The sequence below is a fragment of the Leopardus geoffroyi genome, chromosome D1 (genome assembly GCF_018350155.1).
Source record: "Leopardus geoffroyi isolate Oge1 chromosome D1, O.geoffroyi_Oge1_pat1.0, whole genome shotgun sequence".
NCBI classification, from domain to species: domain Eukaryota; kingdom Metazoa; phylum Chordata; class Mammalia; order Carnivora; family Felidae; genus Leopardus; species Leopardus geoffroyi.
The window spans coordinates 15,880,314-15,898,654 of NC_059329.1; the positions used below are offsets into that span (position 1 = coordinate 15,880,314).

At 47.9% G+C, this 18,341-nt stretch overlaps 2 protein-coding genes across 6 annotated transcripts; one reads left to right on the forward strand and one right to left on the reverse strand.

Moving 5' to 3' along the window:
- Positions 1-5,505: 5,505 nt before the first annotated feature.
- Positions 5,506-9,007, reverse strand: CD3D (CD3d molecule). 2 transcript variants are annotated; one of them, XM_045483003.1, is made up of 5 exons: positions 8,569-8,989; positions 6,809-7,024; positions 6,210-6,341; positions 5,882-5,925; positions 5,506-5,660 (listed from the first exon to the last, which is right to left on the reverse strand). In XM_045483003.1, the coding sequence occupies exons 1-5, from the start codon at positions 8,621-8,623 to the stop codon at positions 5,595-5,597; spliced, it is 513 nt and encodes a 170-aa protein (XP_045338959.1). In that variant the 5' UTR covers positions 8,624-8,989; the 3' UTR covers positions 5,506-5,594. The 2 variants fall into 2 exon arrangements, with proteins under 2 accessions (XP_045338959.1, XP_045338960.1); XM_045483004.1 differs by lacking the exon at positions 6,210-6,341 and having other exon boundaries at positions 8,569-9,007.
- A 1,148-nt stretch (positions 9,008-10,155) lies between these two features.
- Positions 10,156-18,298, forward strand: CD3G (CD3g molecule). Of its 4 annotated transcripts, none has more exons than XM_045483001.1 (7): positions 10,156-10,328; positions 14,778-14,801; positions 15,264-15,491; positions 16,096-16,227; positions 16,851-16,894; positions 17,299-17,382; positions 17,999-18,298. In XM_045483001.1, exons 1-6 carry the CDS (start codon positions 10,274-10,276, stop codon positions 17,362-17,364), a joined length of 549 nt encoding a protein of 182 aa, XP_045338957.1. In that variant the 5' UTR covers positions 10,156-10,273; the 3' UTR covers positions 17,365-17,382; positions 17,999-18,298. The 4 variants fall into 4 exon arrangements, with proteins under 4 accessions (XP_045338957.1, XP_045338958.1, XP_045338955.1 ...); XM_045483002.1 differs by having other exon boundaries at positions 17,299-17,378; XM_045482999.1 differs by having other exon boundaries at positions 10,157-10,328; positions 17,299-17,378; positions 17,806-18,298.
- Positions 18,299-18,341: the final 43 nt, after the last annotated feature.

The window sequence follows — 18,341 nt, forward strand, 5'->3', positions numbered from 1 at the left end:
ATCTGACCCTGTCTTTGGAGAGGGCGTTAGGGAAGAAATAAACAAGAGAACGGGAAAGAAGGGAAAAGACAGTCCCCTGACTAACTTCTCTTGGAGAAAAACATCAAGGATGGCAGAGAGTGGCTGATGGGCCCCGATTGGAGTGGCCAGTTCAGAAAACGGAGGGACAGGGGCGCCTGGGTGGCGCAGTCGGTTAAGCGTCCGACTTCAGCCAGGTCACGATCTCGCGGTCCGGGAGTTCGAGCCCCGCGTGGGGCTCTGGGCTGACGGCTCAGAGCCTGGAGCCTGTTTCCGATTCTGTGTCTCCCCCCTCTCTCTCTGCCCCTCCCCCGTTCATGCTCTGTCTCTCTCTGTCCCAAAAATAAATAAACGTTGAAAAAAAAATTAAAAAAAAAAAAAGAAAACGGAGGGACAGAAGCATAAGCCTTCAAAGGCAGGAGAAAGCGGCGGATGGGCAGCATGAGGTGTAAGGGGCTGGGGACCCTGATTTCCACAAGCTGCCTGGGAAAGGAAGCCAGGGCTGAGCCCGGCCTACGGGGAAGGATGTGCTGTGGAGCAAGCAGGCACCCCTCCCTTCACCTTTTGAGCCAGCAGCCAGAAGGCAGCTGCTGTGGTTTGGCTCGGCAGGATGTGGGCTGGGGGGCCCAGTGGGAGGCCTCGCCCTGACCCAGCGCCGAGTGCTCCGTCTACACCCGGTGGCGTGGCGGAGGCTGGAGCTGTGACAAGCCCCAGCGGGCCCCCTTCTCCCTCTCTGTGCTCAGAAACCTCCCTGCTCACCACAGGGCTATTTCTGCGCGTGGCCGTGACCGAAAAGGCCATTCGCGGTTAGCAGCTTGCCACATGGCGTGCACACTCAGCCTCGGCTGGCTCTTTGGGACTGTGTTATGTGTCGGTCCCTGTTAAAGCGACGGTTCTTTGCCTCTGCACACTCAACACGCAGGCTCACCAGGAGACTCTGTGATGCCGACCATCCCTAGCTGCTGATCAGCAATCTGGCCCTTGTGTCCCTTGATGACGAACACAGGGAGGTATGGCTCGGGGTGATCCAAGCGATAGCAGCCCATGTCTAGTGAACGTTGACTATGCTCTAGAAATCGCCCTTAGCGCCTTCCACGCGTAATCTCATTTTTAATCCTTTCGACAACTCAACGAGGCAGATAAGACAGAGGTTGCCCTGATGGGGTCAGGGGACTCGGAGAGGTTATTTACTGAAGTTGCACAGCTAGTGAGGGACAGCGCTGGAACGAGCAGCCGGGACTGTCCAACTCCAACGCTCTGAGCAGCAACGTGTGCCGGCTGTGACCGTAGAAAAGTGCTCGCCATTTTCCCGGCTTAAAAGCTCTGTAGTCAATCCTTTAGGTACCTCTTCAGCGACTGCTTTTCTCCCCACTCGTGTGGCAGACCAGCACTGTGCTGAGCGCTAAGGGGATGCAAACAAACAGTTTTTGCCTTCAAGGAGCTTGCGATTATAGAAGGGTGGCCAAGAATGCAGAAGGTTGAACACCAACAGAAAAACAAATGAGATTAAGCGGCCGTGAGGGCTGCGGACAGTGTTCCCGGGAGAAGCTGGGAGAGCTGCCGTGGTAGGGAGAGAGCAACACAGAGAAGAGACCTCGCCTGGGCCTTGAAGGGAAGGATGGGTAGAGCTTGAAGACAGAGCAGAAGGCACTCCACTCACTGACGATGAAACAGGTAACCTGGTAAGTAGGCTTAATGCCTTCGCTTAATGCCAAACGCTGATATCAAAACCAGGCAAAGACACTACAAGAAGAACAAAAAAAGCCGGCAGACCAATATCCCCTTTGAATAGACGCAAGAATTATTCACTAAGTTTTAACAAATTTAATCTAATAACATATAAAAAGAAGAGGGGAGCCTGGCTGGCTCAGTTGGTGGAGCATGCGACTCTTGATCTCGGGGTCATGAGCTTGAGCCCCATGCTGGATGTAGAGATTACTAAAAAATAAAATACATAAATTCAAAAAATAAACCAACCTACCTACCTATGGCCAATATCACACTTAATGATGAAAGACAATGTTTCCCCCTAAAATCACGCATAAGGCAAGAATGTCCTCACTCCGCGTCTATTCAACATGGTACTTGAGGTAGCCAACGCAATAGGCCAAGAAACAGAAGTAAAATACATCTAGTTTAGAAATCGAATAGTTAAACGGTCCTTATTCACAAACACCATGATCATCTGTGTGGAAATTCTGATGAACTTTACAAAAAAAAAAAAAAAAAAAAAAAGTTACTAGAATTAATATGTGATCTTAGGAAGTTTTCAGGGTACAGGATCAGTATACGAAAACAACTGTATTTCTAGATACTATTGGTGAACAGTTGGAAATTGAGATTTTAGGGCGCCTGGGTGGCGCAGTCGGTTAAGCGTCCGACTTCAGCCAGGTCACGATCTCGCGGTCCGTGAGTTCGAGCCCCGCGTCGGGCTCTGGGCTGATGGCTCGGAGCCTGGAGCCTGTTTCCGATTCTGTGTCTCCCTCTCTCTCTGCCCCTCCTCCGTTCATGCTCTGTCTCTCTCTGTCCCAAAAATAAATAAACGTTGAAATTGAGATTTTAAAAGTGCCATATACAATAGCGTCAAAAAATATAAAATACTTAGGGGGTAAATCTGACAAAAGACGTGTTTGTGTATTGGAAGAGTCAGTATCATTAAGAAGTCAATTCTCCCCAAGTTGATCTGTAAATTCAACATGATCCAGATCAAAACCCCAGCAGGTGTTCTGTAGTAACTGAGAAGGTAATTCACATGGGACTACAGAGGACCTAGAATAGCCAGAGTACTTTCTTTCAAAGTTGCATCTCAGAGGTGGCTCAGTTGGTTAAGGGTCGAACTTTGGCTCAGGTCATAGTCTCGTGGTTCATGGGTTTGAGCTCCACGTGGGGCTCCACACGGACAGTGCAGATCCTGTTTGGGATTCTCTCTCTCTCTCTCTCTCTCTGCCCCTCTCCTACTTGCTCCCACGTGCAAAGTAAATAAGTAAACTTAAAAAAAAAAAAGTTGCATCTCAGCCATTCCACTCTTGAGTATTTGTCCAACAGAAATAGAAGCGTATGAGGGGTGCCTGGGTGGCTCAGTCGGTTAAGCGTCTGACTTTGGCTCAGGTCATGATCTCACAATTTGTGGGTCTGAGCCCCACATCGGGCTCTGTGCTGACAGCTCAGAGCCTGGAGCCTGCCTCACATTCTCCCTCTCTCTCTATCCCTCCCCCGTTCACTCTGTCTCTCTCTCGTTCTCTCTCTCTCTCTCAGAAATAAATGAACATTAAAAATTTTTTTTTAAAGGAAATAAAATCAAATGACCACACAATAACTTCTATGGTGACTGGTCATCGTAGCTTTATTTGTAATAGCCCAAACCAGGAAATAACCCAAAAGACTATCAGCAGGTGAATGGATGAACAGGCTGTGGTATATCCATACAATGGAATACTACTGGACAGTAAAAAGCAGTAAACTATTGATTGATGCACCAAGATGTATGAATTTCAAAATAATTATGCTCAAGTGTAAGAAGCCAGACCAAAAAAGGGTACATGTTACATTATTACACTTCTATATAAATCTCGAAAAACAAAAACTAATCTATAATGACAGAAAGCAGATCAGCGGTTGCCTGGAGGGTGGAGGGATAAGGAGAGAAATAAGGGAGGGATTGCATGCAAAGGGGCACAAGGAAACTGTTCACGTTGTTGGATATGTTCATTACCTGTCTGTGGTGTTGTATCACAAGTGCATACATATGTCAAAACATCAAACTTTACGCTTTAAATACATGCAGGTTTTTCATGTCGGTTTACCTCAGCAAAGCTATTTTTTCAAAGCACCAAAAAGAGAACCAAAGGGACGCAAGTTTCCAGGAGGGCTCAGGTGGAGGGCAGATTTGTCAACCTTGGCTTCACACTGAAATCACCTTAAGCCGTTTTTAAAGTCCTGATGCCTTAGCCCAAGATAATCAGAATCTTTGGAGATTCCAAAGCGCAGAGGAGTCCCAAGTGCACCCAATGTTGAGGACTGGAGAGAGGTATAGGGGGATGTACGAGCATACGAGGAATACAAGAGAAGTGTGCAGGGCATGGGAAGGGTACAAGCCTTGGTGCTGTAGAAGCCACGGTTAAGTTGCCCAAGGCGGAGGGAGCCCAGTGTGAAAGCGGGAGGCAGGTTTCAGAGGACTACGGTAGTAGGGATAGAAAGGGTAGAAATAAACCGTAACCATGGTCCAAGCATGTGTAAATTACAAGTTCATTCTGTCGCTAACAAAATTAACATCTGCGTATAGCTCGAGAAGATAGTGGGCAGAATCGTACAGATCCCTGGCTGTGTGGTTGTTAATTCTTTCCTCCTTTGGAAACCCTGGTCTGGGGAACTCCCACTCTTATTAAATTGTCCTGAAGTGCTTCCAATTACTCTAACTCAGAGAACAAAAGGGAAGGGTTGCCCTTATGGTGGACAGGAACGAGCATAAGGGCCTCAAAAGAGTCAGTGGCCTCAGCTCTTCCTCTAAACTAGAGACTCTCTGTACTGGAGGTGCTTCAGAATCACCTGGGGGCCACGTTCCGAGAGGGAGGCCCGAGTGTCTATTTCTTTTTTAATTTTTTTTTTACATTTATTTATTTTTGAAAGACAGAGTGAGACAAAGTAAGAGTGGGGAAGAGGCAGAGAGAGAGGAAGACGCAGGATCGGAAGCAGGCTCCAGGCTCCGAGCTGTCAGCACAGAGCCCGACGCGGGGCTCGAACCGACAGACCGTGAGACCATGACCTGAGTCGAAGTCGGACGCTCAACCGACGGAGCCACCCAGGCGCCCCCATCGAGCGTCTATACTTTTAATAAATCTCTCAGGCTCCCAAGGTTTCAGAACCACCACTAACCACTAGCTGAAGATGACATGTATTGAAAACATCCCTGGCCCCTGTGCTCTCTCAAATTCCAGCTTTCCAAGTGGTTGAAGAGGAATAACGCATTTGGATTGCTGATGAGCTTCTGATGTTACTTTGTGACGCAGAAGGCAGGGGTGGGACGGGGACAAGTTCTGAGAAGAGGAAGGTGAACGGTATCTTCTATACAGGAGGAAAGAAAGGGTCCTGAGCAGACCTACGTAGAAACCTCCACATCTTGATAAGAAATGGTCTCCCGGGCCCTTGATGTTCCCACCTCCTCTGCTTACGATGTCATGGAAACTTCTGTGTGGCTGAGTCTCTAAACATAGCAGCCCGCCCTCGGCTGTGGTGAGAAAGCCAAGGCCTTTAAGGGGTTGCACTAGGGGGCCGGAGGCAGCAAGTAGCCCTGCACCCAGGGAGCCCACCGGGCAGCAAGCACCAGTGGGCCAGATGGGGGTGGGAGAGTGCCCGTCACACGGTCCGTCTGGGGCAGAGGGATGGAAGCAGTGAAGGAAGGACACAGGTGGCCAGGGAGGGCAAGGGCCCAACTGAGGCAGGACAACTCCCGTGCCTTGCCCGGCAGTCTTGAAAAGTCCAGGCACCTGCTGAGGGAGAGAAGACATCTTTATTGGCTGAACAAGGAAAGGAGGTGCAGTCGATGTAGCTGATACTCCTATAAGCCACCGGTCTCCGGTTCACTTCTTCCGAGGCCAGTTTTCACCAAGATGACTGTACTGAGCATCATTCCGATCTCGCAGGGGCTAGGAGGTGAGAAGGGGGAACAGTGAGGCAGGCAGAGTCAGGATTCTCCCAGAGAGGACCCCAGCAGACCCCAGAGATGAGAGCTCCTGCCTGAGTTTTCCAGCCCCCACATCCCCTGTGATGAGTTCCCCACCAGGACCCTTCATCCATTCACATCCATTCATGTCCCCTCCCGTCCCCCCCCACCCCCCATTCATGGCTCCTCCCCCTCAGGGCTCACCTGATAGAGCTGGTCATTTCCCAGGAGAGCTTGAGTGTCAGCGGCTAGAAGAACCAGGGAAAAAGAGTCATCAGGGGCCTAGGAGGATGGGACAGTGAAACCCCACGCACCCTGCAGGACGACCGCAGCTGGTGGCATCCTCAGAAGTCCGCGTGAGCGAGATGGGCACAGGTCTTCCCAGAACCAGGTTTAGGAGTCACTGGGAGATTGCAAGAGCGGCTCCCAGATGAGACACAACCCACTGCCAGCCCCATGCTTCACAGGGGCACACTCACACCCACGACATAAGCATGCACACACGCACACACACTTCGTCCCGTCCACTTACCCTTAGAGAGCCTTCCGGTCTCATGCCCCGCAAAGCAATAGACCCCCACAGCGAGCAAAAGAGTGGCGATTATGTCCAAGATGATGATGATGGCCAGGGTGCCTGAGTCCAATTCCACACAGTTCTGACACACTGAGGGGGAAGGGGAGCCTTCAAGACCAGGGAAGCATCTCTGCCTCCCTAGGGCGGCTCCGGGATCTCTCACACCAAGACCCAAACGTCAGTAAGACCCTTGGAGAAAGGCCTGCTGATGCCCTGGCTACATCCACCTGTGCCCTTTATCCCCAGGAATCCCCAAGAAGAGCCAAGAAGTAATGTCAGCTTTGTAGGAACGTAAACAAGGCGGTAGGCCAAACCTTTCTCCCAACCAAACCTCTACTACTTGAGTCACAAGCCCCTCCTGTTTTGTTTTGTTTTGTTTTTCCACCAGCTAAGCTCTTTCTCACTCCGAGGGCTCCAAAGTCTGGCTTATACCATTACAAGAGTGAGCCCAGTTTGTTTGGAGAACAGATTGGTCCACTATAGTCCCTTCTGGCTCTGAAGTTCTCATAGCCAGAGGTCCCACCCATTTCAACCCCAAGGGCCCAGAAGGCACATACTTCGATAATATACTTGCGTGTAAGGTATCTTGTCTTGTTCGTCTGGCCTCTTGCACGTATACACTCCTCGTGGGTCCAGGATGCGTTTTCCCAGGTCCAGATTTGTATCGTTGCGGAATAGCGTTCCCATCGTTCCCTCCATCCATATGATGCTGGTGTTACAACTCAGCAACACCTTGTCCTCCAGTTCCTCCACGGATATCTTGTAGGGACTCACTTGGGGGGGGGGGGCGGAATACCATGATTCAAGTCAGCTGTTTGATCTCCAGCAGATGCCTTATTCTGCTGAGGCTTATACTTAAAAAGGACCACTTTCAGAGCACCTGGGTGGTTCAGCTGGTTGAGCCTTTGATTTTGGCTCAGGTTTGGGAGTTCGAGCCCTGCCTGGCTCTCTGCTGTCCTCGCAGAGCCTGCTTCAGACCCTCTGTCCACCGCCCCCGCACCTCCCCCAGTCACACTCTCTCAAAAATAGATAAACATTAAAAATAAATAAATAAAAGGAAGTCGGAGGGGAGCGTAGGCTGCGGAAGCACCCGAGAAACATGAAAGGCAGAAGAGCGTTCCTCAGCTGACGATGTCTACATTTGTTCCCCAACAAAACTTCTAGAATTACAAGGAACAAATAGGGGACAAGGAGAAGTTGACCAGGGGGAGGGGAGAAGCTAGTATGAATTACCAGCCCAGTGATCCAGAAGGAGACCCAGGGCAAATGCCATGTAAAGATTTTTAGGTTTTCTACCCTTGCTTAGGGGGAGGGGAACAGAAAAACAGTTTTATCAAATTCATTCGTGGGGCTCCATACAAGTCAAGTCTTGTAGGGAGTTTAAAGGCTGGAGGCGTATGTACAGCGTCTTTCTAGATCCCCTGAATTGCTTTGACTGAGAGCATGTCCAGAGCCCACAGAGGCCCTAGAATCTGTATCTCCAATCCCCGGGGAAAGTGGAATCCAGATTTTTCCCTGAACTTCATATTCAGGTACCCGTTTGAATACAAGAGCATCCTCAAGAAAATCCCCCAAAAGAGCTGTTTCTCATGCCTCTCAAGCAGGCCAGGATGATACATGTGTGTGCACTCGCTCAGGGAGATACAGGCACGTCAGAGGCTGCACATCCTACAGTCAGTCGTGTCTCCCACGGGGAACCTGTTTCCAGTGGAAATCCTGGATGTCCCAAAGCGTTAGTCCCAGTTTGCCTGAGGCTGAGACGGTTTCTGGAACAAGGGACTATCGGTTTTAAAACCAGGCAAACAAATGAGTTGATGAGCCTACGACCCTAAATCTGCCCTCCTTCCTGTTCAACCTAAAGCTAACTTTCTCTTTAACTTTCCCCTGAGTGCTGGGTCATGCATGGCTCTTGGTGGTGACAAACGATGGCCAAATGAGTAAGAGCCCTAGATCCCAGAGACCCTCTGCCCTAGAAGGAATAGTGCTCCCTTACCAGCCCAGGCTCAGACCCCTGCAGACCACAACATTTCCTGCAGAGATCTCTGGCCTAAGGCCTTTAAAAAGACATTCAAGGGCAACATGCGTGCCTACCTAGAGTCCGTCAAAGCCAAGAGCCTCTCTCCCAAACCCAAGCCCTGGGCTGTATCCCAACCCTGCTCTCCTGACAGCTCTGCCTTGTGACTTGAAGCTAGCATTGAGAAGGACTTTCAAGTGGAGCTCCCTCCAGGTGGTAATGTCCCTCTCCAAGGGAGGGACGTTCTCCAACGCCCCTGAGGTCCCTTCCCCAAGATGCCCCCACCACCTGGAGAAGCCTTACCTTGGGAGAGAAGGACAGACAGTATCAGGCCGGCCAGAAAACTGGAGTGTTCCATTTTCCGGCAGAATTCATTCAGCAGACAGCCCCGGGTCTCAGAATGAGCGGCCAGGGTGAGAGAGGATGCCCTCCCCCAACCGACTCACGGTACCCGGAAAAAGTAAAGGGGTGGGGGAGGAACTAGAAAACGCCTATTTCTCTGCTCTCTGCCGTTGGTGATGGGAAACTGTCAGGGTAAGGGTAGACTGGGGGTGGGGTAGGAAAGAAGCAGGTGCGAATTGGTCTTTCTCCAAGCAGTGAGCTTAGGGGTGAGGTGGGAGGGAGAGTAGAGACTATGAAAAAGGTTGCCTAGACCTCCAGGAAGTAAAAGGAGATTTAGAATGTTCGTTCCTGCGTCACTGGTGAAAACCAACAATTGCAGAATTTCTGTCGACAGAATAACTGCATTTACTCACCACCTGAAAACAGCCAGCTCTCAAAACACTAGAGAAAAGCTGTGAGCCCCATCCCATAAGCCATCCCAGAAGGTTCCTCCCACTGCTGGGCTTTCTTGGGACCTTGCCCAAGGTCCTCCTCGAGCAGCCTGGGATACCAGACTAAGTAGCTTCCCACCAGTAGGAGGCTGGGCTTTGGAACCACCACCAACCGCCCCCACCGCCCTCAGCCAGACATTTGAATCCCGGCTCCAATACTGCCTACCCAGTGGGCCTGGGCCAGTCAGGGAATTTTTCAGAGCCTAATTCCCTCAGTATCACAATAATGATTTGGACAAAAGGTTTGCATCGTGCCTGACACATCATATTTGCTCAATGAGAAGTAGCTATTAAAAACAATATGATTGACCCACAGGCAGAGTGAGCCTCCCCAGGAGACAGGTGGACTTTTTCCCCTTGAGGCCTATGAGGGTCCAAACTCTCTACACTGCCGGAGTTGGACTATAATTTACCCGAGGGCAGAGATGCGTGGGTTGGGTGGTTCCCTTCTGTATCTCCAATACCTGGCTCATGTCCCCGGCACGTAACGAGATCTCTGTACGTGTTTGTTGACTCACTGACTGACCTGCTGAGGGAGACGAACCTTAACATCTTGGAAGCTCTGTTCAGGCTCTGGCCCTTGGAAATATATGGCCTGTCCCCTCGCAATTATTCTTCCTATTCTCTTCCAGGCAGGCACTTCTTTGACGACCTTGTCTCAAAAGAGCAGTGAAAAATTCCTGAGCAAGGGCCTGGACTGAGACGGGCTTGTGTTCAGATCTCCAGCCCTGAGCACGAGTGTTCCCACCTAAATTCCTCCGTTCTGGCAACAGCAGCTAGCAACAAGCAACCGGCTGAGATCCTAGCAACAGGTTGTGGCAGAGATGTTTACCTCTCTCACGAAGTAAGGGGCCCAGGCCAACTCCTACCCAGAACCCAAGGGGTTTTCTTGTGCAAGCTGTCCCTGAAATGGGGATCCAGCACTCTCTCCCTCTTCCTCTTGCCACCTCCCATCCTCCACTCCTTAACAGAAAAGCAAAATACATCTGCACCTGCAGCCCTGCTGAGGCCCCCTTCTGCCCACATTTCAAGTAGAGGGTGGAGGCTCAGATTCGTGCTTTCTCACAGGGGCCCCAGCCTGAAGGATGCTGGGCGGAGCCAGACTAGCTGCTCAACAGGTCAGCTGGCTGCTAGGGGTTGCTTAGTGCTTCTGGAGGGACAAGACAGAGACTGGCATGGAGCAGGGGAAGCAGCTGGCTGGCCTCATCCTGGCCGTCACTCTTCTTCAAGGTAAGGGGTTCTGGCAGCCTGGAGGAAGGCTCAGGGGAAGAGATCATCACCAGGGGGGAAACAATATTGGGATCTCTAACCTCAAGCCTACCAGAGCCATCACATTAGAATTCCGAGAAGGAAGGGCAAAAATGAAGCCTCTTACTGTTCTTTGCCAGAGAGAAGCAGTGTCCCTTGAGAGATACGGGGTCCCTGTCTCTTCAGAAGTGAAAACAGAGGACTTTACAGGCTAGAGAGAGTACCCGGATGCCGCCATCTTAGGTCGAATGTAGCCCCAAAGGGCACAGGGCAGGAACCTGAAGAGAAAAAGTATGTGTTTCTTAACGCAGAGCTGGAGTAGGGAGCAGACAGACCGATAAGGCATTTGCTCACTCGGTTGGTCAGCTGGTCAACTGGTCAACAAATATGAGTGAGATCCTATTACATAACAGGCTAGAAGGATATAAGGATGAATAAAAACCTCTGCCCTAGTGAGCTTATAGTCTAACTGGAGAGAGAAGCTTCAGTGTCACCAGATTGATTGTAAGGTGCAGTAAACGGTGCCTATATGAATATGCAGTTGGAAATAAACAATAGGAGGTAGATGAACTGGGTCAATGCCTGGAATCTGGACTAGAGATGGTTCTCCACATACCGGGGGGAGGCTAAAACCACAAAAGTTGTTGAAATCACACAAGTACAATGTGAGATCCCCAAAGAAGAGGAGTGAGGATGGAACTGAGAAGATATTAACCTTTAAAGGGTCATTAGAGAAAAACATGTCGAAGAAGAGATAAGAGGATGATCACAGGGCTGGAATAACCAGATGAGTGCAATACCATCGAAAACCAAAGGAGTAGAGAGCTTCCAGAAGGAAAGAATCACCAAGAGTATGAAATATTATAGAAAGGTCTGCTGATAGAATATATTTAAAAGTTTAAATCTGTGGAATTTGGCAAAATAAAGGAGGGCCATGCCTGATTTATAACAGTTTCAGTGGGGTAGTATGAGAGTGGAAACTGAATGGAAACATGTAGAAGATACAGGGCAGGTGATAAAGTGCGCCAAATGCAAACCATTCTTTATTTCTTTTTTCAAGAATTTTCAGTTTGTTTCTGTATTTATTTATTTATTTATTGTAATGTTTTTATTTATTTTTGAGACAGAGAGAGACAGAGCATGAGCAGGGGAGGGGCAGAGAGAGAGAGAGAGGGACACAGGATCTGAAACAGGCTCCAGGCTCTGAGCTGTCAGCACAGAGCCCAATGCAGGGCTCGAACTCACAGACTGTGAGATCATGACCTGAGCTGAAGTCGGATGCTTAACCGACTGAGCCACCCAGGCACCCCCAGACTATTCTTTAAAGATGTTTGGATGAGAAGAGAGTTTAAGTGGTAAGTAGAAAAGGAAATAGGGTCTAAGATGAACTATTTTTGAGTGTGAGAGAAATTTGAGCACGTTTCTAGGCTGAAGGAAACGATAGTAGACCAAGGTCCTGGAGTTGATGTTGGAAGGATGGAGTCAAGAGTGGGCTCAAGGATGCAGAGAAGACAACCTTACCATCTGAGACAAAGAGAAAGGAAGATGGCTTTAGTCATGGGTAGGCATGTAGATGGAAAGGAAGCCAGAGAAGGTCATTACGGCATCTACATTCTCAGTGAACTAAGTGGAAGGCAATGCCACTTGCTGAAACCAAGCTGGGTGATGGCTGAGCGGGGGACTTGAAGAAGACAAGCCACCAGTGAGCTGTGTGAACTTGGACAATGCCTCCTTTCTGGGGCTCTGTTGGCTCGCTAGTCAACCTAGGAAATGTGGCTACATGAGTTCTCAAATCCTAAAAAGGAGTAAGACTCAGAGAAGCAAAATTAAAAGATGTCAGCAATCGGGTGGATGGACGCTCTCTCCTATAAAATCTGAGTTAGAATGAGGGACCTCTTTGTCCCTCCCATGGTGACCAGGTGGTCAGGAAGAAAGGCTAGCAAGAAATCTTCTTAACGGTTTGTCTTGCTTTTCTTTTTTTTTTTTTTAATTCAATCATCCAGTCATTCATGCATTCATTCAACAAATGTAAAGCTCTGACCATGTTCCACATACTGTACTAGGTACTATGAGTAATCCGTTCAGTCCTGCTAGAAGTTCTAAAACAGCCGACTCCTTCCAACCGTTTCCATCATACCTTTTTTTCCCATCATACTTCACTTCTGCCCTCTCTGCCCCCATCACACGCTCTACATCTAGACGCACTACCTCTCTGTCCTTTTCCAACCCGTGTCTTTGCTCGTCTCTTCTTTCTTCCCAGAATGCTCTTCTCTGTCCGGTGAATTCCTAATCATTCTTTGAGGCCCAGCCAAACGTCACCTTCTCTGTTAAGGTTCCCTGTCCTTCACTCTTGGGCAAAATCAATAGCTTCTACCCCCTTTCATATGCACTCATGGAAGTACTAAAGATAGTTGACAAATTCTCTTATATTAATTACATACATATTTATTTTTTCTACTTCATTGTAAACCCTTTGGAAGCAGCAAGTTAGTTCTTATATTACAGTCTTTTTTTCCATCCTGATTAATCATGCCAGGTACATAACAGTGCTTAGTTCATGTTTGGATTAAACTCATTTGAGTTGAATTCCCGTGTCAGTGCTCTGTAGTACACCTACCATACAACTCTACTACCCTGAGTTTTGAGACAGATTTGAGGGCTATTGAATACCTACCTCCCCTACGGCATCCAGGGTTTCCACAAAAAAACGGATCACCAAGGCTGAGGATTCTAGAAGTACGTACTTTAAAAAGTCTTTACTTAGTGTAGGGGTGGCTGGGTGGCTCAGTCAGTTAAGGGTCTCTTGATTTCATCTCAGATCATGATCTCACAGTTCGTGGGATTGACCCCCAGGTTGGGCTCCATGCTGTTAGTACGGAGCTTGCTTGGGACCCTCTCTCTCTCTCTCCCTCTCTCTGCCCCTCCCCTGCTCACACTCTCTCTCGCTCTCTCAAAATAAATAAATAAACATTTCTTTAAAAAGGTCTTTAGTTGGTAGGGGCGCCTGGGTGGCTCAGTTGGTTAAGCGTCCGACTTCAGCTCAGGTCATGATCTCACGGTCCATGAGTTCAAGCCCCGCATCGGGCTCTGTGCTGACAGCTCAGAGCCTGGAGCCTGCTTCAGATTCTGCGTCTCCCTCTCTCTGACCCTCCCCCAGTCATGCCCTGTCTCTCTCTGTCTCATAAATAAAGAAACATTAAAAAAAAACTTTTTAAAAGGGGGGGCTTTAGTTGGTGCAAGCCCACGTTTGGCCAGAATTTTAGCTGCTAAAAAAAAATAGAGCATTCCAGACTACACAGGCAATACCCTTATGAATATTGCAGTACCGTTCTGATGCTAACCATCCAGAGTTAATATCAGACTCCACAGGTTAAGGGCACACTGTCCCCAACAAGACTGCCCTCATTTTAAATTCCAGGCACAAGTTCAGAGGTTCGCATACCACCTACACTTCTGACACACGGGGTACAACTCTGGAGGGTTCCCAGATTTGACAGTATGTTAGAACAACGCACGGAACTCGGGAAAGTGCCGCATTTACTAAAGTGCCGCATTTACTATTACGGTTTTAGTATAAAAAAATAAAATCAGGATTCTCCACGAAGAAGCACATAAAGTCAAGTCTGAGAGGGCCCTGAGCACAGAGCTTCTGTGCTTTCTCCCTGTGGAATCAGAGTACATCACCCTCCTAATACATTGTGTTTACCAACAAGGAAGTTCCACTGAGGTTTTTGGTTGTTGTTGGGTTTGTTGTTTTTTTGTTTTTTTTTTTTTCGTTTTGTTTATTTGAGACAGAGAGAGCGTGTGAGCATGGGAGAGGGGCAGAGGGGGAGAGAGAGAGAGTCTCAAGCAGGCTCCCTGCTCGGCACGGAGCCTAACATGAGGCTCAATCTCACGACCCCGGGATCATGACCCAACCTGAAATCAAGAGTCAGACGTTCAACTGACTGAGCCACCCAGGTGCCTGTGCACTGAGTTTTTATTGGGGTTTCATGACATAGGTATAATTGATTGAATAATTGGCCATGTGACGGAACTCAATCTCCAGTCCCCTTCCCTTCCAGGGCTCAAAGTCCTAGATTACATGGTTCTTGACCAGCCCCATCCTGAGTCATCTCATTAGCATAAACTCATATAAGGTCCAAAAGCCCACTAAGAATAACAGACAATCCTATCGCTCATGAAATTCCAAGGCTTTAGAAATTCCCTCCCAGGAATCCAGGACAAACACCAGACACATTATTATACAGCACCCTGAATTCAATTTGATGATTTAGGCTACACTTCAATGAAATAAGTATAAATACCGTCCACTCCCGTAGATTAGGATCTCTCTCTATCTTGGCCTCAAATGACTATGGAAATGCTACCTCAGGGCATCTGAATGACTCTATGCCCAGCTAATCCGCTCTCTGTCTTCTATCTCTACAGGTACTCTGGCCCAGTCAAAACAAGGTAGGGTGCATGGCTTCTTTCTGTCCTCAAGTCTCATAGAAATATGGTTCCTACCATAGTGGTCCTACGGGAGTGAGTGATGGAAGGGATGGGATGATGAATGATAAATAGCAAATCTCTCGTTGCCTTCCAGATGAGTGGCCAGTCATGAACAGGCAGTTGTCCTGTAGCTAAGCGATTCATTCTCTAGTTCTTGGAGTAGAAACAGGACACTAGCAGCTACGGCCTATTCAAAGTGAGACTCATGAACCAACAGCATTAGCATCACCAGGGAGATGCCACATTGCAATCCCTTCCCAGAACTACGAAATGGAACCTGAAATTCTCACTAGATCCCCATGTGATCCATGTGTACATTAAAGTTTGAGAAGCACTGTTGTAATGGTCTGGTCCTGATACCCCAGGGCAGGGAGAATTTCAGAGGAGAGATCCTTAACAGACCATGGCTTTTTCCCTTTTCAGAAATTCCTGTGGTGAGAGTAAACAGCGATCGAGAAGATGGTTCGGTACTTCTGACTTGTGAGTCACCAGACAAAGATGTCAAATGGTTTAAAGATGGGAAGGAAATGGAGCCCCACAAAAAGAATAAAAATACACAGAATCTGGGAAGCAGTTTCACGGACCCTCAAGGGATATATTGGTGTCAAGGATCCAAGAACCGCTCAAGAACACTCCAAGTGTATTTCAGAAGTATGTAATCCCCTTCGGTTTGTTTGTCGTACAATTAATCAGTACTTGCTGTTCTGGCGGGCTTCCTGCCCCGGGTGGGCGAGTATGGAAATAGACACGAAACCGTTCTGGCTCTCTTAATCTCAGCTTGCCTCTTTTTGAATATAACAACACAGTTCCCCCAATCTTCTTGGAAAAGCATAACCGGTCCTATAAAGCCTGGTTTGGTTTTGGATGGACCCCCGCGGATTGGAGCAGTCGGCTTTTGCTGCTATAAACTGAGTTGGTGTAGCTAGGGGAGACAGAGGAGATTATAAGGTGAGCGGCAATCAAATGTAGAAGGCAGTTGACCACGGAGAAGAAGATCTGATCTTCCTTCTATTTCATATAGTTCCTGGTGGTAAGACTACATGGGCTTGCTTCCCCAGGACACCTGGGCCATAGAAGGACATCAAGAAGTATTGCATTCTTAGTGCAGGCGTCCTCCCAGGCAATTCCTTTCCATACCATGCGCAGAGGAATCTGCAACCCTAAATATAGGCATTATCACTTGTAGGCAAGAGAAAAAGATTCAGAAGAACCACTTTCACACCCTGAAGGACCTTGTCCCTCCCTTTCCCCACAGTGTGTCAGAAATGCATTGAACTAAGCGGAGCCACCATATCTGGCTTTGTCTTCGCTGAGATCATCAGCATTTTCTTCCTTGCTGTTGGGGTCTACTTCATTGCTGGACAGGATGGAGTTCGCCAGTCAAGAGGTAAGAAGAAGGTTCTTGAATGAGAGAGGAGGCCACCTAGGACCCTCAGTTTCCTTCCTACCGACATAGACCCAATAGAAGAGACGAGGTAGGCATGCGTTGTGGACACGCACAGTTGGGTGAAAAGGACACCGCTTTTTCACAGCATGCATGCCTGTCACAAGATCCACCTCCCTCTGATTTTCCTCCGTGTTTTTAAAAAACTCTTCACTGTCGCAAAACCTACATATAGAAAAATGCATGAGTGACAAGCATACAGCTAAACAAAGCAAACACACTCATGAATCCAACACCCAGTTTAAGACCGAGAATGTTACCAACACCCTAGAAGTCCCCTCTGTGGTCAATTCCGGCCTCTCCCTAGCCCTCAAAGTGAGCACTATCCTGACTTCTAACAACATTGATTAATTTTGCCTGTTTTCACTCCTTATGTCAGTGGACTCATACAGCAGATACTCGTGTGTGTGTTTCTTTCACTCAAAAACATGCTTGTGAGATGTATCTGTATTCTCGTATGAAGATGTATTTCACTAATTCTTACTGCTAGCTAGTACTCTAGTGTGTGAATAGAACCCAATTTATTAGCCACTCTACTTTGAGTGTTTTGTTTATTTTTTGTGCAGCTTCGGACAAGCAGACTCTGTTGTCCAATGACCAGCTCTACCAGGTAAGGGAAGGGGGAGTGAAAGAGACATTGCTACAATTCGGGGTAAAATTTGGAGGGGGGGGGGGAGACAAGTTATTTGGAGGATACCGTACAGATAAGGAACTACTTAGGGCATACCAGATGATTACATAGTTACCCTTTGAGTAGAACGGATGAAAGAAAAAGAAGGGTTGAAAGAGACTGAGGTCAGGATCTAGTGAGAAAAAGTTGAAGGACACGCTGACAGGGACACACAAAGAAACTGTATACAGAGCCTCCCTTCCCCCTTGTCCTCTCTCCACCCCCTGGACAGGGAAGCACCCACGCCAAAGGCTTGCACGTGAAAAAGCATTCAATAAATATGCATCAAATTAATTCAGAGAGGGGGAGGAAGGATGAGTTTATGACCGTGCTGTCCTTTTTAGCCCCTCAAGGATCGGGAAAATGACCATTACAGCCACCTTCAAGGAAAACAATTGAGGAAAAATTGAACTCAGGACTCAAAGTAGGTGTGTTCTTCTATACCAATTCTAAAAAATTACCTTTCCTTTACCTGCCCTTCCAACTGCTGCCAAGTCTGTCTCCTTTCCCCAACCAGCTCTAAAGCTTAGGGGAGAGTGGGTGACTGATAAATAATTCTCTGTGGTGCGGGACTGCTCTGTGCATTGTAGGGTTTTTAGCAGCATCCCTGGCCTCTATCTGCCAGATGCCAGTGGTGCCCCCAGCCGTAACAATCAAAAATATCTCCACATAGGGACGTCTGGGTGGCTCAGTTGGTTAAGCTTCCAACTCTGTGTTGACAGCTCAGAGCCTGGAGCCCGCTTTGGATTCTGTGTCTCCCCTCTCTTTCTGCCCCTCCCCTGCTCGCTTGCCCTCTCTCTCAAAAGTAAATAAACCTTACTTTTTTTCTTTTTTTTTTTTTAAATCTCCAGATATTTCAAATGTCTCCTCCAGGGCAAAATCACCTTTTGTTAAGAACCACTGACCTCTATTAACTTTCAATCCGCCAATCAATCAATCAGAAGTTCTGATTCAATCAAGCAGGAAAAGTGTCTATCAGGAAAACAAGACCCAAGCATTATTGGGTTTTCTGAACCCACCCCAATTTTTCTTTTTTCAATCCAGGTGTCCTGCCTTCTGGATAGGTCTCAGGAACATAGCAATACGTTTTGGAGCACTCCTAGCTGAGAGAATTTCAGCCCTAAATCTAGATTCAAGTTTCCCAAAGGCGACAAATGGAGAAGAAAGGCCATCAGAACAAATTTGGATTTTTCTCAAAATCAAACAAAATTAAAGGAAAATAATACGTATGGTGTTGCAGGAGCGCCACCTATTGGAAGGTAGTTTTTCTGTAAAAGAAAATTGAAAAGATCTAATAACCCCCTCTATTTGAATATTATTTTTTAAAGTTTTAATTTTTGTTTACTTTTTGTATGTGTCATAATTTACTTGGTTTAAATATGCAATG